This window comes from Aethalodelphis obliquidens, unplaced genomic scaffold (genome assembly GCF_003676395.1).
Source record: "Aethalodelphis obliquidens isolate GAN/ISIS:26980383/991018 unplaced genomic scaffold, ASM367639v1 scaffold11, whole genome shotgun sequence".
NCBI lineage: Eukaryota > Metazoa > Chordata > Mammalia > Artiodactyla > Delphinidae > Aethalodelphis > Aethalodelphis obliquidens.
The window spans coordinates 19,474,939-19,501,128 of NW_020837955.1; the positions used below are offsets into that span (position 1 = coordinate 19,474,939).

General features: G+C 44.0%; 2 protein-coding genes across 3 annotated transcripts; one reads left to right on the forward strand and one right to left on the reverse strand.

The window, feature by feature from the left end:
• The first annotated feature begins 1,019 nt into the window (after nucleotides 1-1,019).
• On the forward strand, nucleotides 1,020-26,190 carry NOLC1 (nucleolar and coiled-body phosphoprotein 1). Of its 2 annotated transcripts, XR_003433900.1 has the most exons (15): nucleotides 1,050-1,194; nucleotides 3,384-3,439; nucleotides 3,554-3,693; nucleotides 3,790-3,920; nucleotides 4,333-4,498; nucleotides 5,838-5,968; nucleotides 6,098-6,242; nucleotides 6,559-6,687; nucleotides 6,957-7,067; nucleotides 7,160-7,801; nucleotides 7,985-8,091; nucleotides 8,266-8,358; nucleotides 8,533-8,718; nucleotides 22,841-22,973; nucleotides 26,040-26,190. XR_003433900.1 is itself a non-coding variant. In XM_027112397.1 (13 exons), the coding sequence occupies exons 1-13, from the start codon at nucleotides 1,075-1,077 to the stop codon at nucleotides 8,689-8,691; spliced, it is 2,130 nt and encodes a 709-aa protein (XP_026968198.1). In that variant the 5' UTR covers nucleotides 1,020-1,074; the 3' UTR covers nucleotides 8,692-11,492. The 2 variants fall into 2 exon arrangements, 1 of the variants encoding a protein (XP_026968198.1); XM_027112397.1 differs by lacking the exons at nucleotides 22,841-22,973; nucleotides 26,040-26,190 and having other exon boundaries at nucleotides 1,020-1,194; nucleotides 8,533-11,492.
• Nucleotides 4,960-5,831, reverse strand: LOC113623344 (ubiquitin-40S ribosomal protein S27a-like). Its single transcript, XM_027112398.1, has 2 exons — nucleotides 5,562-5,831; nucleotides 4,960-5,264 (listed from the first exon to the last, which is right to left on the reverse strand). Exons 1-2 carry the CDS (start codon nucleotides 5,782-5,784, stop codon nucleotides 4,990-4,992), a joined length of 498 nt encoding a protein of 165 aa, XP_026968199.1. The 5' UTR covers nucleotides 5,785-5,831; the 3' UTR covers nucleotides 4,960-4,989.

The following is a 26,190-nucleotide window of genomic DNA, read 5'->3' on the forward strand; positions in this document are numbered from 1 at the left end:
TATATACCAAGGACAGGGGAATGCCTGAGAAAGGCAAAGGAGAGGTGTGTCCCTTGAGAAAGTGGATCCTTACCTCCCTGAGGGGCATGAATGGGAAATAGTCAAGGGGTAGTGCATAGGACTGAAGGGATTGCTGTTTGCTAATACGAACTGACATAAGATAGAACTTGGAATTAACTTGGCAGGCCTGAGCATTGATTGATAAATTTGAGTACTCATGACAAAAGGAGAGGCAGCTGAGGGGTTTTCTAGTTTTTCCACAGGGAGGGTTCATAGTGTGGGCTGTCCCCAGGAGGTAGAAGGGTTATTTTCAGGATTATAGGTTTGAAGAGATTGCTGCTGTCACTCAGGTTTGGTGCACAACCCCTTTTTCCCTTCATGGAGCTGACCTAAGGCTGTGTTATGTAAGAGGAAAGGGTTGTCTCATGGGCAAGTCATGATTGAGGTAGGGGCAGTTTTGAAGGTCAGCGCCTCACCACTACCACAGATAATCTGAAGTGTCCGCTGTAATAGAGATGGGAATGCAGAGGTTGGGGTGGTATCTTGAGAAAGGGCCTCCCAGGGTGTTGGAGGCAGTGAAGATGAAGAGTGGGAGTCCACGGGCAGCGCGAATAGGGTAGGTTGGGAGATCATGTGACCAAGTTTAGAGGAATTCAAGGTCAGCTCGGGCCCCCCGGCCCACTCATTACTCTGGCATCCAGATGCCAGGGGCGCGGGTAACCGCAGCACTGAGAAAAGGTGGCTCCATCAAAAAGGCAGGGCGCGGGAAATCCGAAGTTTTCCCGCCGTGGCTGAGGGCGTGGCCCCTGACGTCAGGGTTCCGCCTTCACAAAGCAGACCGGCGGGCTCCACCCTTACCAAGATGGCGACACTCGCGGGACCGGAAAGCGTTAGTAGATTTCGTCTTTACCCTGTCTCCGAGGTGTGGGCGGGGCTGCTCTGCGGAGTGCGCCCGCCCCTTCCGCCGTGCCCTGCGCGGCACGATGGCGTCACGCGGGTCCGCCCCTACCCCTCCTCTTCCGGGTTCCTGAGTCGCGTGCGTCGGCAACGGTAGTGACGCGTATTGCCGAGAGGATGGCGGACGCCGGCTTACGCCGCGTGGTTCCCAGCGACCTGTATCCCCTCGTGCTCGGCTTTCTGCGCGATAACCAGCTCTCGGACGTGGCCAACAAGTTCGCCAAGGCAACAGGCGCTGTGAGTCCCGGGCATGATTCGTGGGCTGGGGTGGGATGACCACAGGGCTCCGGGCCCTGACATGCTTAGGTTTGCAGGTAGGGAGGTCTGTGGGGTTCGCCAGCCCAGTGTCTGCCAGGCCTTTGTGCCGAGCACTCGGCGGTGGCCGGAAAGCCTGGAGTCTCAGCGTCTCTTCCACGATGTCTGACTATATGGCGCTGAGCTTTGTTGCTTTTTTCTGGTGAGTGGGGCGGCGGTGGCCGCGTGGGAACCTCGTGGCCTAGGTCACGTGGCTGGCGGAGTGCGGCGAGGCGGCAGCGTCGTGCCCCACCGGAGGCATTGGAGGCTCCTGGTTCTTTCTTTGGGCTTTATGTTGGCTGATGCCGAGCGTGACTTGACCTTAACTCTCAATCGAATTTACCCGGGACTCAAAAGATAAGTAAAATTGCTTTAGAAATAATGAAGGCTGGGATTTTTGTTATTAAAGAAGAAAATGAACGAGTAGAGGCAGGGTTCTGCTTTTCGTTTTACTGAAGCAGGATTGAGCATCATAGTTCTCTCTACAAAGCAGGCATAGCTGTTGGCTTGAATCTTTGACTTATGGCATCAGACAAGTCTAGGTTTGGGAACAGCCTCTGCCATTTTTGAAATGTATAATCCAGGCAGCTTGCTTAACGTCCCTGAATCTGTTTCTACTTCTATGGGGATGTCATCATCCACTTTATAGGATTTTTGTGAGTAACATGATATGTACATATACAAAGTGGCAGTACCGATGCCTGGTGCTCAGGAAGCATCAGTGAGTGAAAGCTGTTATCTTAGTTATTGTACCTTAGGATGTTCCAAAAAACAAGTGAAAGGAAGATGACCAGGAATGTGAAAGGTTTGGAATCTACATCTCAAGGAAAGACATGACTGCATGAGAAAACACCTTGAGGGTAGAGTGGAGTGGTATGGTAGTCCTTAGTGGTCTTAGTCTTTGACTAAGAAGGTAGGCTTGTTCTTTGTGGTAGAATCAGGCTATGTAAGTTGAGAGTCAGATCGGCCTCAGAAAGGGCTGCCTTAAGCTGGGGCAGCCTGCCATGTGATCTGATACAGCTGCTTTCATATTGGAACTGTTTTGACTGTTAGGGAGGCTGCAGAGAGTGGACTGGATGGAATTGGGCCTTTCAGAATCAGAAATCTTTTTTATGTGACAAAAACTAATCTCTGGAGGGTTTACTAAGGGCAAGATGCTATTTCCAGATGCTAAGCCCCTTATATGCATTATTTTATCTTCTCAACAAGTTAATAAGATGTGTAGTGTCATCTATCTTACAGGGAAGGAAACAGTCTCAGAAAGATTAAATGACTTATTTTTCTTTTAATTTTTATTCATTTATTTATTTTTGGCTGCATTGGGTCTTCGTTGCGGTGCACAGGCTTCTCATTGCGGTGGCTTCTCTTGTGCAGCACGGGCTCTAGGTGCACGGGCTTCAGTAGTTGTGGTAGCATGCAGGCTCAGTAGTTGTGGCTTGAGGGCTCTAGAGCACAGGTTCAGTAGTTGTGGCACATGGGTTTAGTTGCTCCGTGGCATGTGGGATCTTCCTGGACCAGGGCTCGAACCCATGTCCCATGCATTGGCAGGTGGATTCTTAACCACTGCGCCACCAGGGAAGTCCCAGATTAAGTGATTTGCTCGGGGTCACACATTAATAATTGGCAGAGGTGAGTTTCACATCTACTCATCTAACTTTGAGCCAGTATTTTTGTATATACTGTAACGCCTTGCCACTTTTTGGTTACTAACTTATAATCTATATCAGTGTAATAGCTGAATGCAATTATGTACTGAATACGTAACATAGATTTTTACTAGTCTTCTCTTGGAGGATGGTTTCCAGTGATTTGGAATTATAAACCACGTTGCCGCAATCATCCTCCTGTGTAGATGTTTGTTTCATGGGTAAGGATAAATTCTTAGATAGTACACTGCTAGAGTAAAGGGAATGTATGTTTTTAAAGGCTTTGATAAACAGGATTGACAGGTGGGGGAATAGATAGATGGTGCCAGAGACTACAGGGATAGCCCAAGTTTTTGATACCAAAAACTGGGAAATACGTAAATAGAATATTTTTCTCCTAATTTATGCAAGTAGGAGAAGTCTTACAGAGATGTAACATTTATATCAAATTAAAAATTTCTTACTCTGCTCTTTTTTCTCTTACAGACCCAGCAGGATGCCAATGCCTCTTCCCTCTTGGACATCTATAGTTTCTGGCTCAAGTAAGTATCCTCTGTGCTAGTGTGGCTGTTTTCTCCCCCCAAGTAGGCTGGACTGTGTTCTTTGGTTTGGGAAGGTCCTGATTCCCCAGGAGTTAGCCTAATCTACCCCAACAGGTCCACCAAGGCCCCAAAGCGGAAGTTACAGGCAAATGGACCAGTGACTAAGAAGGCTAAGAAGAAGACTTCATCCAGTGACAGCAGTGAGGACAGCAGTGAGGAGGAAAAAACCCAAGGGCCTCCCGCAAAGAAAGCTGGTAAGACCCAGCAGGGAGTTGTGGTTCCAGGAAAAGGATTTGGAGGCTGTCTGTGCTAAATTTCTGGTTCTTACTGGGACCTGTACTTTTGTTCAGCTGTACCTGCCAAGCGGGCCAGTCTGCTTCAGCATCCTGGAAAGGCTGCAGTCAAGGCATCAGAGAGCAGCAGCAGCAGTGAAGAATCCAGTGATGATGAGGAGGAGGACAAAAAGAAAAAGCCTGTCCAGGTTTGCAACTTTGAGAAGGAAAGGGATTGCTAAGGGATTGGAAAGAAGAAACTAAAATCTTGGTTTTTAGCTTGATGGTGTTAGGTATACAACAGGTGATTACATGGTTTTTCAGGGAGGTTGTAGAAGTATGAGGTTTGGGAAGGATTATGTGAGGTTGAAGTTGAGCCCTGAATCTAGAGGAAATTCAACCCGTTCTGCTTGCCTGGCAGTATTGGGTTTCTCTGGGATACTGTCAGGGACTCCAAGAGTAAGAGAATATGTTTTATGGACAGGTACAGGGAACTCTAGACAGGGAGTGGCAGCGACAAGGCCTAAAAAAGGGGGCACCTAGGAAGCTTTTCTACCTTAGGATGTCCTTTGGGTGCCCTGAAACTCTTGCTGATTCTCCTGGTTGTGTGTTTTCTCACAGAAGGGAGTTAAGCCCCAAGCCAAGACAGTCAAAGCTCCTCCTAAGAAGGCCAAGAGCTCTGATTCTGATTCTGACTCAAGCTCAGAAGATGAGGTGCCAAAGAACCAGAAACCAAAGACAACACCCGTGGCAGCTAAAGCTCAGGCTAAAGCCCTAGCCAAACCAGGTATTGTTTATGTTCCTAGGAGGCTGGACTGGGGACCAGGTTGCCCTGGGGACTGATGTGAAAATTCCTTAATTCAGCACAGGAGTGAAATGGCACTGGATGTTGAACTAGAAGTATTGACTGGTGTCATTTTTTTTAAAAAAGAAACATTTTCCTGGTAAGTAAAAAGTTTTATTGTTAGGGACTAGTAACTACAGAAATAGTCTGCAGTGAGGGAAAACATGTTTTAAAGACTTCAGAGGGCATATTCAAATAATTTGCATCATATCATTTTTTGGAAGACAGGTTTATTCCTGAAATTGGGCAAGAAATTCATCCTTTGATGTAGTAAACCACAGCATTCTCCTTCATGCTTCCTCCAGAGGCAAGAGAATTGACAGACTCCCAAGTTCTGTGCTAATAGGAAGGAGGTTTTTATGGCCTTTTAATGTTTTGATACTCCTTTTTTATTGTTGTTCATTAGTTCTTGTCTTTTATTAACCAGTATACGATTACTTATCTTTTGGTTTCTTGAAACAATAGAACAGACAACATTTGCCACAATAGTGTCTGTCAAAGTGGCTGGCCGTGGAAACTACAGCACCGCATTCATCTGAAGGGCACTCCTGACGCAGGCGACTGATTTTGCCATTTTCATCCACCTTACAGTATTTCAGGACAGCCAGCTTAGCCTTCTTTCTCTTATGCTTGTTCTTCTTGGGAGCGGTGTAAGACTTCTTCCTTTTCTTAGCACCACCACGAAGTCTCCACACAGATGAAGAATGGACTCTTTTTTTTTTTTTTTTAATTTATTTAGTTTTTTTTTCGTTGAGTTGGGTCTCCGTTGCTGCGTACGGGCTTTCTCTAGTTGCAGCGAGCGGGGGCTACTCTTCGTTGTGGTGTGCGGGCTTCTCATTGCAGTGGCTTCTCTTGTTGCAGAGCATGGGCTCTAGGTGAGCGGGCACATAGTTGTGGCACACGGGCTTAGTTGCTCTGCAGCATGTGGGATCTTCCCGGACCAGAGCTCGAACCCGTGTCCCCTGCATTGGCAGGTGATTCTTAATCAGTGTGCCACCAGGGAAGCCTTTGGACTCCTTTTGAACGTTGTAGTCAGACAAAGTATGGCCATCCTCTAGTTGCTTGCCAGCAAAGATCAGTCTTTGCTGGTCAGGAGGGATTCCTTCTTTATCTTGGATCTTGGCCTTTACATTTTCTATTGTATCTGAAGGTTCAACCTTGAGAGTGATGGTCTTCCCTGTCAGGGTTTTCCTGAAAATCTGCATCTTGGCGGCGGCACCACTGCCCATGGTGGATCCGAAAGATGTCTTTGTACTCGCTTACATTATTTCTTTTTTCTTAGGTATACCAGCTCGTCCAGCACCTAAAGTAGTCAATGGCAAAGCAGCTGGTAGTAACAGCAGCAGCAGCAGTAGCAGCAGCAGCAGTGATGATGACTCAGAGGAGGGGAAAGCAGCAGCCGTATCTAAGAAGGTATGGACCTTAATATCTAGCAGGAAAGAAGGGACTGGGGACGTTGGTAATTGGGGGGTCTCCATTGCATGGCAGGATTGGTTGGGTCAGTATTTTCCTGTGGTAATTGATTTTCTCTGTGTGATGCAGACTGTACCTAAAAAGCAAGCTGTGGCCAAGGCCCCAGTGAAAGCAGCTGCCACTCCTGCCCAAAAGAGTTCCAGCAGTGAGGACTCCTCCAGTGAGGAGGAGGAGGAGGAAGAGCAGAAGAAAAAACCCATGAAGAAAAAACCAGGTGACTGGACACGGGGAGTCAAGCTGGACGTCTGTGACCAGGGCCCAATGGCAGGAGGACCTCTGCAGTCACCACGTGGACCTTGGCATGTGTCAGCCAGCTTCTCCCAGAGAAAGGAGAAAGCCATGTTGCTTTTTATAACCTAGACTCAGAAATGGCATGCCATCATCTCTGCCGTAGTCTATTTGTTAGAAATGAGTCACTAATCCTAGCCCACCCTCAAGGGATAGGGAATTAAGCTCCATTTCTAGAAGGAAACAGTATCAAAGAATTTGTGTATATATTTTAAAACCACCACACTGTCCCTTTTAAACAGGTCCCTATAGTTCAGTTCCCCCGCCTTCTGTTCCCCCACCCAAGAAGTCCCTGGGAATTCAGGCTCCCAAGAAAGCTGCAGAGAAGCAGCAGCCTGTGGAGAGCAGTGAGGACAGCAGCGACGAGTCTGGTGAGTCATCACCTGTGGTGAGTGGGTCTGGGGAGCGTATGAGGAGTAGGGAGGGAAATGGTTCTGTCCCTTCTGCTTTTTTTTTTTTGGCTGTGCCGCGCGGCTTTTGGGATCTCAGTTCCCTCGCCAGGGATTGAACCCGGACCACAGCGCTGAAAGCCTGGAATCCTGACCACTAGGCCACCAGGGAACTCCCTGCATCCTTCTTTTCGTTGCCCCTGGTTGGATTGGGACTCTGGACCCAGCCTAATGCCATAGGTTCTCTCCAGATTCAAGTTCTGAGGAAGAAAAGAGACCCCCAGCTAAGGCAGTCATCTCCAAAGCAACTACTAAACCAGCTCCAGCAAAGAAGGCAGCAGAGAGCTCTTCAGACAGCTCAGGTAAGGCATAGGAGGCCCTCAGGGCAGTGGGAGCTCCAAGGGCTCCCCTCAGTCTGATGTGGGGAGATACTCACTCCATCCTCTCTGTCTAGACTCCGACAGTTCTGATGAAGCTCCTGCTAAGCCAGCCAGTACCACCAAGAATTCCTCAGGTAAGCCAGCTGCCACTCCCAAGCAGTCTGTGGTTAAGCCAGCTACAACTCCCAAGCAGCCTGCAGCCACTGGCCAGAAGCCTCTGACCAGAAAGGCTGATAGCTCCTCCAGCGAGGAGGAGAGCAGTGCTAGTGAGGAGGAGAAGACGAAGAAGACTGTAGCCACCCCTAAGTCCAAGGTGATGGCCAAAGCAGCTCCGTCTTTGCCTGCCAGGCAGGCCTCTCAGGGTGGTGGGGACAGCAGCTCTGATTCAGACAGCTCCAGTAGCGAGGAAGACGAGGACGAGAAGACGCCTAAACCCCCAGCCAAAAAGAAGCCACAGAAGGCAGGGGGAACTGTAGCCCCTTCCAAACCAGCCTCTGTGAAGAAAGCAAAGGCCGAGAGCAGCAGCACTTCTTCCTCTGAGGACTCCAGTGAGCAGGAGGAAGAGGAGAAGCCCAAGGCCAAGGGCACTCCAAGACCACAAACCGCCAAGGCCAATGGCACCTCTGCACTGACTGCCCAGAATGGAAAAGCAGACAAGGACAGCAACGAGGAGGAGCGGGGCAAGAAAAAGGCAGCAGTGGCAGTTGCTAAGCCAGGTCTGTATCCAAAGAACCTGCCTCCTGGGTTTGTCCCCCAGATCAGGATGGGCTCTACTCTTGGGGGTGGGATAGGGAGCCGAGGCCCATGACTGGCTTCCAGTTAGTTGGAGGCCCTCAGTGTGGGACCCTGGGAGGAGGGACAGGAAACTGGTCTCCTGAGTCTGGCCTTTTGTTTTGTAGGTTCAGGAAAGAAGCGGAAGCAGAATGAGGCTGCTAAGGAGGCAGAGACTCCTCTAGCCAAGAAGATAAAGCCCCAGACCCCCAACACGTTTCCTAAAAGGAAGAAAGTAAGTTGCTTTATTTTCCTCTCAGGAGCCAGCGTTTAGAGTAGAAAGAAAAATTGCAAAGCACCTTGACAGCCCTTTGCCTGGCCTGGCATACGTGCTGTGGGTGTAGCTCCGGAGGGCCTTCCTGACCAGAAGCCCACTCCATCCTGAATTTCCTGCTTCATTCTTCTTCAGGGAGAACGAAGGGCATCCTCCCCATTCCGAAGGATCAGGGAGGAGGAGATTGAGGTGGATGCTCGAGTGGCAGACAATTCCTTTGACGCCAAGGTGAGGAGAGAGAGGGTCTTCACCATTCTTGAGGGGGTGGGGTGAGAGAGGGTAGCTTTTGGTTCTGGTTAGTAGGAGGTTCTCTGGGTTCGGGTTGCCTGGAGCAGGGAGAAGAAACTGACAGGGCCCTGGCGTTGTCCTTCTGTGTGCTAACCACCTGTCTCTACTTACCAGCGGGGTGCAACCGGAGACTGGGGGGAGCGAGCCAATCAAGTTCTGAAGTTCACCAAAGGCAAATCCTTCCGGCATGAGAAAACCAAGAAGAAGCGGGGCAGTTACCGAGGAGGCTCCATCTCTGTCCAAGTCAATTCTGTTAAGTTTGACAGCGAGTGACCGTGGACCATCTGTAGCACAGCAGGGGTGATGATCTGAGACTACTCACTTTCCCCAGTGGACCTGGGAACCCTCAGCTCTATCGGGGGAGGGTCTCAGTGAGGAGAGCAGTTTAGATTAGGTCTGAAGGCTTTGCGTCGTAACATCCTCTAAGGTCCTTTTCTGTGTTTGTGGTTTTGTACAGATTTGTTTTTGAGTGTTGGGTAGCAAGGACAAGGTAAGGGGAGTGTTCTTTTATAAGAAAAATTGTTTTAGTTGTCATTCTCCCTGTTTTGTGGAAGTTCTCATACTGAGAAATTTGTATATTTTACATTAGATTATTTCTTATTGATTTTTGTTGTGGTTTTCAGAGGTGGGTTCACAGATTAAAATCTCAGCTATCTTCGAAGATGTGGTAAAGGTCACATTATGAATTTTTATAATTGGAGAATTCTGTCTATGGGAGTGCTTGTGTCCACATTTCATCCTTTCTACCCCTCAGGGCCCTGGTGAGGGGTGGCTAAGACTGGTTAATGTATTTATCTGTTAAGCATGAACTATGTACCTCATTCGTGGGGTCTAGGACTGAAGTTTTCAGCCAGCATGGACTTACCTACTTTGGCGGATAAAATTTACTGTTTTGTTTCAGGCAAAATTCTGGTGTGGTGTGAATGCCGTGGGGTCAGTCTGAATATTTCGTTTGCTATAATTTTATTATTACATAATGTTTGCGATATGTGTTTTTTAATTTGAAAGCATAAACTTTTTTATTGTTCAAAGACAATTTTTGATTGGCTTGACCTTTAAGAGTGTCGAATACTAAATTGAGGGCTACATCTTATTTTTTTACATTTTAGAGAACAAAATAGCGTTAATTTAATCTGAAAAGCACATATCACTTGGTATTTCTGTCTTGGTAGCAGTGGTGACACAAAATTAGTTTCTTGGTTTCATTAACTCCTACATGGTTGGGAATCACTGATCAAGAAAGTGAAAGAAGAAAACCTATAATTAAAAACCTTAATCCTCAGTAGGAATTAGGTTACATTATTCAAGTGAATTTATAGGTAACCTGTAAATGGAGGATGAGAAGAATCATTACAAAGCATTTTATCTGGTAATACTTGAGTTAGACTGGTGTTGGGAGAGCATCCTAACAGGATTATTGTGTCTTGTAGTTGGTGCACGGGAGCAACTGATGTGCCCCCTTCAGAACCTTGATTCTCAGTAACAGTGGAGATAACAGTAAAAAACAGTGAGCAGAGATACGACTCTTAGGCCAAGCAGGCTGATCATAAAGCTGTAGGAGATGACTGTTGGCAGTGCTCAGCCAGAGTAAGATAGGGAGGAAAGTCGACGAGTTCTCCAAGTTCTCTGGGGCTGGTCTGTCCCTGTGTTGGGAAAGTGTGCCCTAGCTTTATGGATGAGTTGTAACTTAAGGATAGCTTCCCCTTGTTTGGGTTCCACAGATAACCTGGTTTTCTGTGTCACTGCCTCTAGGAAGAAAATGTGCTCTTCACGCTGACATACGTATTCAGTCTGCATGGTAAAAGTTCTACATCTTACTAAAAAGTAATAAGCTGGCTGGTTTATAATGTATCTTGGGAGTTTTATTAATGTGAGTCCAAAGCTCTCCCACCTCCACTCAAAACAGAACAACTTGGTTGCTAGTTGGAGGGCTGGGGCCCAGACTTGTGGGTTCAGTGTGGAGCCTTCTTGACTATTCCTTATCTCATGATACCTTGTCTCATGGTGCCTTGTCCAGGCCATAGACCAGCCTGTGCGTAGTCTAACTTGGGGAATTGGCAAAGTGGCCCATGGGCCAGATCCAGTCCATGGCTTGTTTTTGTGTTGCTCAGGAGCTAAGAATGCTTTTACATTTTTTAAAGGGTTTAAAAAAAAAAAAGTGACAGACTTTATGTGACCACAAAGGATATAATGTTTACTATCTGGCGTTTTACAGTTTGCAAAACCCTGGCCTAAATCAGTGATTTCACAACACTGGCTGAAAATTAGAATTATCTGGGGATCTTTTAAAAACACTGATACCCAGGGACCCATCTGCTGATCGGTTGAGTCAGATCCTGGTGCTCTCTGGTGGATTCTGGGAGTTAAGATTTTTTAAAGCTCCTAGGTGATTCTAAAGAGCAACCAGAGCTGAAAACCACTAATCTAAGAGCATTTGAAAAGAAATGAGTTGGTAATTTTTCTTTCCTCCCCTTATACTTTCATTTTCAAATGTACTTGTTAAATCTAATAGTATAAAGTAAAAATTAAATTTCCGTTTTATCCCCGTTTTCTGGGACTTGATTCTTTTGTCTCTTTCCAGAGAGTTTCACTGTGTGTACTACTACATGCATCCTCTCCCCTTTCTCCTCACACATATGGAGTAGCTTGCTATATGCAGGGTTTCATAACTTTGGAGCTCATTTTTAATGACCCCATTGTATGGAAGTAGCATAAATTATTTTAAGTAGTACCTTATTGGTAGCTGTTCAGGTTGTTTAAGTGTTTTGTTATTTTAAATAGTGCCATAGTGGATATTTTATATGTGAGACTGAGTATTTGTGTGGGTATTTTTATAGGAAATAGTCTAAGAGTGATTGTTGGGTCAGAGGATGTGTACATTTAACGTTTGTTCATCATTGCTCTCCAAAACCATTGTACCAACTTGTAGTTCCAACAACACTTTATGAAAGTACCTCTTTGCTTGCCCTCTTGCCAACACTTAAACAAGTTTATCTTTGCCACTTGGGTAAATGAAAATGCTCAGTTTTTTAAAATTGTGGTAAAAAAACACATTAAAGTTGCCATCTTAACCACTTTTAAGTGTATAGTTCATTAGTGTTAGCACTGACATTGTTGTGCAACAGATTGCTATGATTTTGACTACTTTAGATATTTCATGAGTGGAATCAGACTGCATTTGTCCTTCTGTGACTGGCTTATTTCACTTAGCATAATGCCCTCAAGGTTTACTCATGTTGTAACATGTGGCAGGATCTCCTTTTTCAAGGCTGCGTGATATTCCATTGTATGTATATACCACATTTAATTTATCCATTTCATTGTTTAGTTTCAGGGACCTGAATTCCTACCTATGCTGATGGGTTCTGGCAGTGTTGCTGAAATCCACACGTTAAGTGAATCACACACATGATGGCTCATGCCCATCTGCAGTGTACCTCATATGGACACAAAGCAGGAGACTTTCCAATATCCTTTTGTGGCTTTATGTTTCACAGGTTATATCCTCACTACTACCCAATCCTGTTAGGTGGATATTAACTAGATCATGGTGTCTCAACCTTAGTATTTGGGGGCTCTGAAATACTAAGAGTGTTTGAATGCCTACTATGTACCAGCCATAGAACTCCCTGAGAGCTCAGTGTCTAATAGGGGAAGTCAGAGATGGGAACAGTTCTGTACACCATGCTGAGTCCTGTCACCAAGGGTCAGAGTAGCACCCCCAAGGGGACAGCAACAAAAGACTGACCTTGGCCCAGGATTCTGAGGAGAGTAGCAGCTGCCAGGGGGGAAGAAGGCACATACCATGAAAGGAAGAAGAAATGTTCCCAGTGGGAGAAGAGAGCCTTTAGGATGGATCAGGTGGAGGATGTGTGGTAAGTAGGGGCAGGTTAATACTGTCTGAGGATTCAGTAGCAATGGCCTTTTGTACCCAAGTGAGGAGTTAATACTTTATTTTGTTCTCCTGAGTGTGTTAGGGGATTGCTAGTCCAATGCAGTGCTCCTGGCACTAAATACAGCTGCAGGGAAAGCAAAGCCCCTACTGACAACTGAGTTCTTATCCCCCTGCCTCATGCAAAGCTGGCTTAAGCTGTCTGCAATTACTGAAGAGGCCAGTAGGTGGGGCCCTTGCACACTGCAGGGAGCTGGACTCTATAGTTGAAGCTTGGCATTGTGTTACCCCACTTAACATTCAACAAATTCGGAGCACCTGCTGTGAGCTTTTGGATACAGAGATGAATAAGACGTAGGTCCTAGTTTGAGGACCCTTGGTTCTGGAGAGTGGAGAGGAGAGTCTGTCATCTATGAGAGGTCATCTGTTACCTGAAAACCAGCAACAGGCAACATGGCTCATAGAGGAACCCTGATGTTCATGTGGAACTCCCAACTTTCCCCTCAGGTCCAACAGGGCACTGGAGCTCCCATAAGGGGGGCCAGCCACAGGTCCCACTGCTTATGGAAACTGCAGACCTGTGTCCTTCCTATGCCTGGGAGCTCAGAGGCCCTGGTGCGCTCTCCTCTCTCTCCCCTCCTCTCCCAGCAAGATTGAGGAGAACATATGCCAGGCTTCCATCTTCTAAGTGTATTGGAGGGTAGGTAGGGTACAGAGTATTTCAATAAATTAGCCTGTCAGACACAGAAATTTATCCATTCAGTAAATATGAGTGCTTACTATATACCAGGCACGTAATTTGTGAGAGATGTTAACAAAATCATGAATGAACAAAAAACCAGACACAGTCCCAGCAACCAAAGTTTACCCAGTCTAATGAGGGGCAAAGATATTAATCCACACAAGTAAATGTATAAATATAAACTTCAGTACAATGAGGGCAAGGTACGAAGAGCTGTGAGCACATGTGACAGGGGAAAGTAGCCCACATAGTGGTGAGACTTCCTCACGGACTGGGTAGCCATGTAATTTATCATCTAAACTGGGATGCTTTTTTTTTTTTTTTAAAGATTTTTTTTTTTTGATGTGGACCATTTTTAAAGTCTTTACTGAGTTTGTTACAATATTGCTTCTGTTTTATGTTTTGGTTTTATGGCCTCGAGGCATGTGGGATCTTAGCTCCCTGATCAGGGATCGAACCTGCACCCCCTGCATTGGAAGGCGAAGTCTTAACCACTGGACAGCCAGGGAAGTCCCTAAACTGGGATGTTTTTGAGAATGAAGGGAGAGAGATTGATAATTAGGCTGAGAGGAACAGGTGTGGATTGAGACTTTCCCAGGCAAGTCAGGACATAGGGTCACTGTGGTAATAGATGTCTTCACTGAGGAAGTGATGTTTCAGCCCAGACTTGAAGGTGAGAGTTAATTAGGTGAAGGTGTTGATGTTACTGACTTGGGTCCTTGGACTCTTTAATCAATAGAAGTTGATAAGAGACCATACGAGGTATTCAGGCAAGGCTTTATTGGGACCCACGCTGTAGCACAAAGGAGGGAAAACAAGTAACGGGTTCCCTTGCTCGCTCTCCGAGGAGGGTGGGCTTGTTCCTTAAGTGGTGTGAGGGTGGGGGTGGATGGGTGGGTTAGGCTGAAGGAGTGGCTTAGGTGGTCTGCCCACCGGCTTGGCGGTGCTGGGATCATGCAGAGTACCCTGCTTTTGCTCCTGGCTCCTCAGAAGTGGCAGTTGGTTTGTCGTCTTTTAGTATCTTATTGTTCATAGTCCCTTATAGTTTCTTGGTATTCTGTTGCTTGTCTAGGTGCAAGCACTCCAGTAAAGGGTCCCAGGTCCCAGCCTGTCTCAGTGGTGCAAGATGAGCAGGGCTGTGTGTTTTTTTCAGTGAGAAGACACAGCATGTGCAAAGGCCTTTTGGTGAGAGGGAACATGATGGAGACCCCAGAAGGGGTCTGTGCAGCTGAAAGGCAGAGGAAGGAGGAGAGCAGTATAAGATGAGGCTTGAGAGGGAGGCAGGGACCGGGGCATGTAGAGCCTTGTAAGGCGTGTTTTATTCTGAAGGCAGTGGGAAGCTGTTGAAGAGTGTGTGCGTGTCTTAGTCATCTGGGGCTACCATAGCAAAATACCATAGCCTGGGTGCCTTAAACAACAGAAATGTGTTTCTCATAGTTCTTGAGACTGGGAAGTCCAAGATCAAGATGCAGGCCTGTTTGGTTCCTGGTGAGAACTCTCTTCCTGGCTTTCAGAAGGCTTCTTGCTATGTCCTCACATGGCAGGGAGAGACAGAGTAAGCTCTCTGGTCTCTCTCTTTTTTTTTTTTTGTGGTACGCGGGCCTCTCACTGTTGTGGCCTCTCCCGTTGCGGAGCACAGGCTCGACGCGCAGGCTCAGCGGCTACGGCTCACGGGCCCAGCCGCTCCGCGGCATGTGGGATCTTCCCAGACTGGGGCACGAACCAGTGTCCCCTGCATCGGCAGGCGGACTCTCAACCACTGCGCCACCAGGGAAGCCCCCCTCTGGTCTCTTTTTTACAGGACACTAATCCTATCTTGGGGCTGTACCCTCATTACCTCATCTAAACCTAATTACCTCCCAAAGGCCCTGCTTACTGTTACCATCATGTTGGGAGTTAGGGCTTCAACATATAAATTCTGGGGGGCAGAGGAACACAAACATTCAGTCCATAACAGTGAGTGTATGTGTGGGTATCATTTTTTTTTATTAGGGAAAATTTCAAATATATAAAAGAATTACCAATACAGACAGTAATCAACTAACATTAAACATTCCATCAGTATCACCGAATGTGTTAAAGGCTGGTGACAGATTTGCATGCTGAAAAGCCAAATGTGGTTAGCATGAGAATAGACTGAAGGGATTTGGAGCGGATATTTTGAGACCAGTTAGGCTACTGCAGTAGGCCAGGAGAGAGATCATTTTGGTGACCTGAATTAAAGTGGTGCCAAGATAGAGAAGATGGAGAGAGGTGGATAGATTTGAGAAATATTTAGGAAAAAAACTAGAACTTGGTTGGTGGGGTGGAGGTAGGGGAGCAGTGAGGAAGAGTAAGGCATTAAGTGACTCTCGTACAAATAATAAATGCTGGAGAGGGTGTGGAGAAAATGGAACCCTCATACACGATTGGTGGGAATGTAAATTGGTACAGCCACTATGGAAAACAGTAGGGAGGTTCCTTAAAAAACTAAAAATAGAGTTACCATGTGATCCAGCAATCCCATTCCTGGGCATATATGCAGAGAAAATTCTAATTCAAAAACAGGACTTCCCTTGGGGGTGCAGTGGTTAAGACTCCACACTTCCGTTGCAGGGGATGCAGGTTCGATCCCTGGTCAGGGAACTAAGATCCCACATGCTGTGTGCATGTGGCAAAAAAAAGATACAATGTGCCCCAGTGTTCATAGCACTATTTACAATAGCCAAGACATGGAAGCAACCTAAGTGTCCATCAATAGATGAATGGATAAAGATGTGGTGTATATATACAGTGGAATACTACTCAGCCATATAAAAGGATGAAACAATGCTATTTTCAGCAACATGGGTGGACCTAGAGATGATCATACTAAGCGAAGTAAGTCAGAAAGAAAAATACCATATGATATCACTTATATGTGGAATCTAAAACACAACATGAACATATCTATGAAACAGAAACAGACTCACAGACATAGAGAACAGACTTGTTGCCAAGGGGGAGAGCGGGTAGGGGAGGGAAGGATTGGGAGCTTGGGATTAGCAGATGCAAACTAGTATATACAGGATGGATAAACAACAACTTTGTACTGTATAGCACAGGGAACTATATTCAATAGCCTGTGATAAACCAGAATGAAAAAGAATATATATATGTATAACTGAGTCAGTTTGCTGTACAGCATAAATTAAACCCAGCATTGTAAATCAACTATTCTTCAATTTTAAAAAATGTTGGGGGCTTCCCTCGTGGCACAGTGGTTGAGAGTCCGCCTGCCAATGTAGGGGACACGGGTTCGTGCCCCGGTCCGGGAGGATCCCACATGCTGCAGAGCGGCTGGGCCCGTGAGCCATGGCCGCTGAGCCTGCACGCCTGGAGCCTGTGCTCCGCAACGGGAGAGGCCACAACAGTGAGAGACCCGCGTATCGCAAAACAATAAATAAATATTGGAACTATAAAAGTACTGGCTAATATGTCAAGATGCTTAAGAAGATCAAATTGGTGATTAGGTCTCTATTGCCACGAGATTGACACTTTCCTAGCACTTGATGATTTGCTTCACTCAAGGATAAGAAATTGATGACCTTTTCTTTTTGGGAGATTTAAAAACTATAGTCAAATGCTGTACCAGAACATAAAAAAACACTCTTCCAATTATTCGTTTTTCATCTCTCAAACTGAAATATTCAACCTGAGAATTTAGGATATGCTCATCAACATACTAAGGAACTCAAAGTAGTCTTTCCTTTTTTTAAAAAAAAAAAAATTATTTATTTATTTATTTATCTTTGGCTGTGTTGGGTCTTCGTTGCTGTGCACTGGCTTTCTCTAGTTGCGGCAAGCGAAGGCTACTCTTCATTGCGGTGTGCAGACTTCTCATTGCAGTGGCTTCTCTTGTTGCGGAGCATGGGCTCTAGGTGTGCCGGCTTCCGTAGTTGTGGCACACGGGCTCAGTAGTTGTGGCTCGCAGACTCTGGAGCATAGGCTCAGTAGTTATGGCTCATGGGCTTAGTTGCTCCACAGCATGTGGGATCTTCCCAGACCAGGGCTCGAACCCGTGTCTCCTTCATTGGCAGGCGGATTCTTAACCACTGCGCCACCAGGGAAGTCCCAAAGTAGTCTTTCATCGTTGATAAATTAGTCTATAATTTCTGAGTCTAATTTAACCAGAGAGAATCATCTGACAGCCACTCAACGCTTGCTGTCTTTCCAGATGCCTTATTCTTGTGAGTTAGAATTTTTGTGATTAGGAAGAAATAAAGTGCTTAAAAAAAAAAACTAACTTAAACTGGAGCTCAAATTCTGTTTTCAAGCTAGATCTCAACTTGATGAACGAGTACAAAGCACATAACTCCTCACTAACATGATGCAATTAATAACATTCTTAAATTTTAAACTGTGTCTTGGGAGTTCCCTAGTTGCCAGTGGTTAGAATTCTGGGTTTTCACTGCCATGGCCCAGGTTCAGTCCCTGGTCGGGGAAATGAGATCCCGCAAGCCGTGCAAAGCGTCTTATTTTTACTACTGTAAACTGTGACATATATTTTAAGTGAAATTAAAATGTATTAGTTAATATTTAAGAAATGTAAAAAGGTATAAAGAATAATTTATTGAAAAATTGCATACCCATCTCTCAGCCTAATAAGCAGAATGTTGCCAGCACAGTTAAATTCCCTCTTTGTATGTATGTTAAGGCCGAATGTTAAGCCAGTATTAACATTAATAAGTACCAATTGTTAAAATATTGAAATATATTAATACTGGTTGGGAAATAGTTGCTGGCCTGTACCCTCTGAATATCTCCTCTCATTTCCAAATCCTTGACCTCTTTCTAAGACACACACACCACCTCCCTTGAACTGTTCCATAATCCAACAAATAAAGGGTTAATGCCTGGCACAGAGGGGCCTTTTTTATATATATATATATATATATATATATATATATATATATATATATCCCTAAGGAATATATAGTCTCGTTTTTAAACTTTATATAAATTGTACCACACTGTATCTATTCTCCTACGACTTGCTTATTTCTCTGATGTGTTGTAGTTCACTGTATACTTCCATTTCTTTACTAATTCACTTATTAACAGGCATTCAAGTTGTGATGCTGCTGTGAACACTCTTGTATCTATTGGTGTACATGTGCAAGAGTTCCCTGAATTTAAACCTAGAAGGGAAAGTGCTGGTTATAGGGTAAGTGCATCTTCAATCTTCCATGTAATGCCAATTTTCCAAAGGTATTTACTAATTTACATTCCCATCAGCAGCTCAAGAGAGTTCCTTTTGTTCCATAGTCTCTCCAGCACTAGGTAAGTCACGTCAAATCAAAATTTTCTCCAGTCTTCTGGGTGTGGGATGATATCTTATTGTGGTTTTAATTTGAATTTCCCTGACTACTAATGAGGTTGAACACCTTTTCATATATTTAGTGACTGTTTGGAGTTCCTTTTCTGAAGGTGTCTACTTAAGTCTTTCATCCATTCTTCTGTTGGGTTTTCTGTTTTTCTCTTATTGATTTGTGGGAGTTTTTTATATATTTTGGATACAGTTCCTTTGTTGGTTTTATGCTGTATAGATATTTTCTTCAGTTCTGTCTTGCCTTACTTTATTGTATTTTTTTTTTGATGAAAGAGAGCTTACTTTTTATTTAGTCAGATATGCCAGATATCTTGCATTTGTCTCTCCATATACACTATCCACCTTTCTCCACTGGCTCTTTGCCTAGGGAGGTTGACCTCTAGGAATTGCATCATTGGCTCGCTGCTTTTTGGCTCCTGATTGGGTTTTGGCCAATGGGGTGCCCCTGCAGGAAATCAGAAGAAGGTGGAGAACGAGAGTAGGTATTTATTTTTCCTAGCCCCAAACTGCTGTGTTCTCAAATCAAAAGTCACTGCTCCCCTCAAGACAGTCTCCTCGGGACTTCCCTGGTAGTCCAGTGGTTAGTGGTAAGACTCCGTGCTCCCACTGCAGGGAGCACAGGTTCAATCCCTGGTTGGGGTAAGTTCCCACATGCCATGCAGCACGGCCAAAAAAAAAAAAAAAATAACAGTCTCCTATATAAACTTTCCCTTGGGGATTCTGAACCTGCTCCTTACTCTCATTGCTTTTGCCCAAGTGATGGTAACATCCTTGTAGATTGTTTCAGACCACTGTATTTTATTTTATTTTTAATTTTATTTTTTAATCTATTTATTTATTTTTGGCTGTGTTGGGTCTTTGTTGCAGTGCGCGGGCCCCCTCAAGTTGCGGCGAGCGGGGGCCACTACGTGTTGTGGTGCGCGGGCCTCTCATTGCGGTAGCTTCTCCCGTTGCGGAGCACCGGCTCCGGGCGCACGGGCCTCAGCAGCTGTGGTGCACCGGTTTAGTTGCTCCACGGCATGTGGGATCCTCCTGGACCAGGGATCGAACCCGTGTCCCCTGCACTGGCAGGCAGACTCTCCAACCACTGTGCCACCAGGGAAGTCCCTCTCAGACCATTTTAATTTGAGTGTGTCATCTGTTTCCTATTGGATTTCTGACTCATATAACATATTTATTAATATTTCCTTTCAAAATTAGTACTTTCGTGTGTTAAGAAAATTTTCCTTATCCTGAGATAATAAAGATATTCTATATTATATTCTAAAGGCTTTATTATTTGTTTTCCTTGTTTAGGTCTATAGTTGACCTGATATTGATTTTTCAATCCTTTATTTATAGAGATTGTTTCATGGCCCAGCAAATGGTCTCTCTTGGTGACTCTTCCACATGCTTTTGAAAAGAATATGTATTTTGCTGTTGCTGGTGGAATGTTCTATAAATGTCAGCTAGGGCAAATTGATTGATAGTGTTGCTCAAATCTTCTACATCTTTGTTGATTTTTCTATTTGTTCAATTACTGAGAGAGGAAAATTGAAACAACTATGATGGTGGACTTGTCTATTTTTCCTTTATGTTCTGTTAGCTTTTTCTTCATGTATTTTGAAGCTATGTTATTGGGTACCTACACATTTAAGATGGTTATTTCATTGTTTTTCTTTCACATCTTTATTGGAGTGTAATTGCTTTACAATGTTATGTTAGTTTCTGCTGTACAACAAAGTGAATCAGCTATATGTATACATATATCTCCATGTTCCCTCCCTCTTACGTCTCCCTCCCACCCTCCCTATCCCACCCCTCTAGGTCATAACAAAGCATCGAGTTGATCTCACTCTGTATAACAGACTCTGGGTCCATCCACCTCACTGCAAATAACTCGATTTCATTCCTTTTTATGGCTAAGTAATATGCCATTTTATATATGTGCCACATCTTTATCCATTCATAAGATGGTTATTTTTTTTAACATCTTTATTGGAGTATAATTGCTTTACAATGTTGTGTTAATTTCTGCTGTATAACAAAGTGAATCAGCTATATGCATACGCGTATCCCCATATCCCCTCCCTCTTGTGTCTCCCTCCCACCCTCCCTATCCCACCCCTCTAGGTGGTTGCAAAGCACCGAGCAGATCTCCCCATGCTATGCAGCTGCTTCCCACTAGCTAGCTATTTTACATTTGGTAGTGTATATATGTCAATGTTACTCTCTCACTTCGTCCCACTTTACCCTTCCCCCTCCCCATGTCCTCAAGTCAGTTCTCTAAGTCTGTGTCTTTATTCCTGTCCTGTCCCTAGGTTCATCAGAACCATTTTTTAAATTAGAGTCCATATATATGTGTTAGCATACGGTATTTGTTTTTCTCTTTCTGACTTACTTCACTCTGTATGATAGACTCTAGGTCCATCCACCTCACTACAAATAACTCAGTGTACTATAGAGCTTTTTAAAGGGTCCTGTGATGTTGGTAGGCGCTGAAACATGAGTTATGCAGAGGCCTAGGAGTCATGTAAGGCGAGAACTGGAACCTGGCCCATCTTTAGAATTCAAATGTGAGCTGCCAGATAGCCTGAGGGTTTCTGAAAAAGTCAGAATCACTGGAAACCTTGAAAGATAAATTGCTGGAATCTGCTGGAGTGGGCTGGACAGTAGAGCAGAACTGGATTTTGTTCAGGACAGTGGTCCTAGTCTGTATACAGGATGTCCACAAAGTCTGGAAACATAGATGATAGTATTTATTATTTTCCAGTGGAAGAATTCCTGATGGTATAATGTCTCTTTGCTGGTGTTTCTAGACTTCATGGACTTGTGGTGGTCAGGAAACCTGACCACTTTCTGACAGCCTCTCAGAGAGCCTGTGTGTTCTGGTGAAGGGGGGATCTGTAGTGTCAAGGAACATCCTGAGTCTTTTTTTTTTTTTTAATAAATTTATTTATTTATGTACTTTTGGCTGCGTTGGGTCTTCGTTGCTGCACACAGGCTTTCTCTAGTTGCGGCGAGCGGGGGCTACTCTTTGTTGCAGTGTGCGGGCTTCTCATCGCAGTGGCTTCTCTTGTTGCAGAGCACGGGCTCTAGGCCCACGGGATTCAGTAGTTGTGGCACGTGGGCTCTAGAGCGCAGGCTCAGTAGTTGTGGCGCATGCGCTTTGTTGTTCCACGACACGTGGGATCTTCCCGGACCAGGGTTCGAACCCGTGTCCCCTGCATTGGCAGGTGGATTCTTCCCTGCATCACCAGGGAAGTCCAGAAGCTTTTAGTTTGATGAAGTTTAATCTATTTTTAGTTTGGTTGCTTATGCTTTTGGTGTCATATCTAAGAAGCTTTTACCTAACCCTTGGTCTCAAAGATTTACTCCTTTTTTTTTTTTTTAAGAGTTTTATGCTTTTAGCTTTTCCATTTAGGCCTATGATCCATTTTGAGTTAATTTTCTGTGTGTATGTAAGTAAGGGGTCCAATTTCATTCTTTGCATGTCGATGTCCAGATGTCCGAGCACTATTTATTGAAAAGACTATTCTTTTCCCATTGAATTGTCTTTGGGCTCTTGTCTGAAATCAGTTGCCCATAAATATATGGGTTTATGTCTGGCTGTCAGTTCTACTTCATTAATCTATGTCTACCCTTATGCCAGTACTACACTGTCTTGATTACTGTAACTTTACAATAAGTTTTGAAATTGGAAAGCAATATAGCATTTTAGGGAGGGGACTAACAACATCAGTTTATATTTTTAAGAGACTGTGTTGTGGGGTTCTTCAAAAAATTAAACATAGAATTACCATATGACCCAGAAAATTCACTCTTATGTATAAAACCCCAAATAATTGAAAATAGAGACTCAAACAAATACTTGTATGATAATGTTCATTGCGGCATTATTCGCAATAGCCAAAAGGTAGAAACAACCAAAGTGTGCATCAATGATGAATGGACAAACAAAATGTGGTATATGCATACAATGAAATATTAATAAGCCATACAAAGGAATGAAGTTCTGATACATACTACCACATGGATGAACCTTGTGAAGATTATGCTATGTGAAAGGAGCCAGATATAAATAGACAAATATTGTATGATTCCATTTATATTAAATATCTAGGATAGGCCAGTTCACAGAGTTGGAAAGTAGATTGCAGGTTATCAGGAGCATGAAGTGCAAGTAATAGAAAATCATTGCTTAACGGATAGAGTTTCTGTTTGGGGTTATGAAAAAGTTTTGGAAATAGTGGTGATGGTTGCAGAACATTGTAAATATAACTAATGCCACTGAATTGTACACTTAAAAACGGTTAAAATGGCAAATTTTGTGATGTATATATATTTCACCACAATTTTTTAAAAAAAGACTGCTTTGGCAGCTGTGAAGAAATCAGACTATAGGTTAAGATTACTGCAAGAATCCAGGTTAAAGATGATGTTCTGTTTACCTTTCCAGGTCCACTCTATCATTCTCTACCCTGCTCTGTGCTCCAGGAAGCCGACCTGTGTTGACCGTTTAACCAGCTGCTAGACCCTCTGATTTCTGATTAAACTTGGCCAGTGTGGAGCACTGCCAACGTGGAGGACTGGTAAGAGATCAGAGGGTGAGGGGAGAATGAGATCAGGGTACTCTCCTGGTTCCCCATCTGCAGGGTTGCTGTGGGCACCTATATCCCTTGATGAAAGGCCACAGTTCCTGCCAGGCAGCCCTCTCCACAAAGCTCTCTCTGTCTCTGTATTCTAGTAATGGCCCCCCTCCCTCATTCCTTCTAGGCCTATAGTGGCCACCACTAGTGCACTTGTATTTCCCTATACCAGTTTATTAGTTTAATAGTTCCTTTATTAAACTTTCCTAGAATTCCCTGGCAGTCCAGTGGTTAGGAATCCGCACTTCCACTGCAGGGGTCATGGGTTTGATCCCTGGTCGGAGAACTAAGATCCCACAAGCTGCATGGCATAGCCAAAAAAAAAAAATAAGAAAGAAAAAGAAATGGGGTTACTGTAAAGAGCTCATGGAAATTTGAGCAGTTTAACCTTTAAAAAAAAAAAGGTTAATTTTAGCAATTTGAGTTGCTATCAGTTTCCTGCCTTCCTGATCAGGGTGGGTGTAGTAGAGAGAGCAATGGATATATTTGGAGGTAGAGCCTTGCGGTTTTGATGGATTGGATGGTGTGACAGACATGGATCCTGGCTCTTAGAAAAGTTCTCATAAATTGGAGGAGAAAGGACGTACAGTCTAGAAAAAAACACAGGTGCATACTAACTAACTGTAGTCCAGCTATAGCCTCAAGTTGCAAAATGGTTGGAGCCAGCTACTCGATGCACTAATCCATCTATCCCCTTATCTCCTTGCCTTGGGGACAGAATTGACTCTTCTCCAAGTCCTCAGATATGCAGGAGAGAAATTAGAGGGAATTGGTTGGTTTCCACAGAGGAATCAGTAAAGTGTGGGTCTCCCAAGGAAGCAGTGGAAATAGAGATTCCTGGAAACGATTCCAGGAAAAGGTCTAGTCAATTGGGTGAAGTGTCAAAAACCAGACACTGGCTTGAAATAGCTCAGCTTCCCAACCAGATGGTCTGGAGATAAAGGAGGACAACAGATTGTGGAGATATTCAGGGAGATATTCTCAGGGTTCATGAAGAAAAACCCTGTTATACCCAGTAGCTGTCCTGTGCCTATTCCATCCTGAAGCCATATACAGGATAAAATGGGGGCGATTACTCCATCACAGACCCTACCTCACTTATACCTCCCAGTTTTCCCCCCACTTTCTCTCTTTTCCCTGAATGCTGCTCTGCTACCCTGGCTCTTCCAAATGCTGAAAGGTACACATCAAACTTACATCCCTGCTAGATTGCAGAGCATCTGAGATCAAGGTGTTATTTGCATACTTCAGGTTTTCCTGAGTCAGACTGGAAACTCCTGCCTGGAGTAGTTCCCTTTGACTCAATATAGAGAACTCTGATTGGGGCGTAACTTCCACGACATGATCCTTAGGTCTTCGGCCCCTGGACGTGTCCTCTGGGGCCTGCTAGATGTATCAGCCCAGCCTCTCAGACCAGGGCCTCTTGAGTGGCCAGTACTGTAAACTTTCTTTTTTTGTCACACTTACTTTACTCCCACGAGAAGCACTGTGCTTCATCTTACTCCCTTCTATGCTGTAAGGATCCAGGCATCCTTTAGACATTTATCATTACGTCTTCCAGCTAGCTGTATGAACTTAGAGACATTACTTAACTTCTGTATGTCTCAAGTTGTTATTAAGTTCTTAACAATTCCTGGCACATGACACAACTCAGTAAGTGTTGTTGTTGTTATTATTATATTATTATTAACATAGCAGTATGTTCATATAACTGGTACAACCCACTTTACCAAATTTGACTGTTAAAAATGGTCACATTTCTCTCTTTTTAAAATTCTGAGTCTGAATTCAGTTTATTTTTATAACTGTTTTATTTTACTTTAGTTGTTTATTTCTTACCTAGATATTATGTGCACCCAGAAAAAATTCCAAAAAAGTAAAAAGGCCCACCACTTATCCCAACCACCCAGTTCCCCTCCCCACAGACAGCCCTTATACCAATTCTTTCGTTAAACTTCAAGGATATTCTATGCAATTACAGTCACAGACTCGGCCATTTTTTCCTTGTACAAATACTAGCCATAACAATGTATTTTGGAGAGCTTTTCAAATCAGTTCTTACTGAGTTGCCTAATTCTTCCTTTTTTAAAAAAAAAAAAAAGATTTCTCTCCTATTTTTAGATTAGGGGGGAATTCTGGGGATTAGGTTCCCCCCAATTTAGAAATTTGGTATAATTTTCATAAAATAAGATTCATCCATTTTAACAGTACAGTTTAATAAGTTTGGCAATTGTATATAGTCATGTAACCATCACCACAATTAAGATATAAAATGTTTCCATCACCCTAAAAAGTCCCCTCTTTCTCCATTGTAATCAATCTCCTCACCTAAAATCTAGCTCTGTGAAACCACTGACGTGCTTTTCGCTACTCTAGTTTTGCTTTTTCTAGAATTTCATTTTTATGGCATTGTACAATATGCAGTGTTTTTTGTTTTGTTTTGTTTTGTTTTTGCGGTACACAGGCCTCTCACTGTTGTGGCCTCTCCCGTTGCAGAGCACAGGCTCTGGACGCACAGGCTCAGCGGCCATGGCTCACGGGCCTAGCCGCTCCGCAGCATGTGGGCTCTTCCCGGACCAGGGCACGCACCCGTGTCCCCTGCATTGGCAGGCGGACTCTCAACCACTGCGCCACCAGGGAAGCCCTCTTCTCTAGTTTTAAACAAGCATTTTATATAATTCCATTTTCTCTCTTCTCTTAGCATATTAATTATACTTAAAAAATATTTAGTGGTTTCCCTAGAGTTTGAAATATATATTTACAACAAATCTAAGTTCATTTTCAAATACACTATACCACTTCATGAATAGTGCAGGTATCTTATAAAAGTATTATGAATCCCTCCTTCCTGTCCCTTATAACATTGTTGTCATTCATTTCACTTATCTATAAGCTATAATCTCCCAATACATTGTGCTATTATTTGAACAATTAACTAATAGATCAATAAAATGAAAGATTTTATCTTCATTTATACCTTCTCTAACGCTCTTCTTTTTTGTTACATAGGTGCAAGTTTCTGACCTATATCATTTTTCTTCTCTCTGAAGAACATTTTATAATGTTTCTTGTAAGACAGGTCTACTGGCAACACATTCCCTCAGTTTTTGTCTGGGAAAGTCTTTATTTCTCCTTCACTTCTAAAGATAATTTTGCTGGA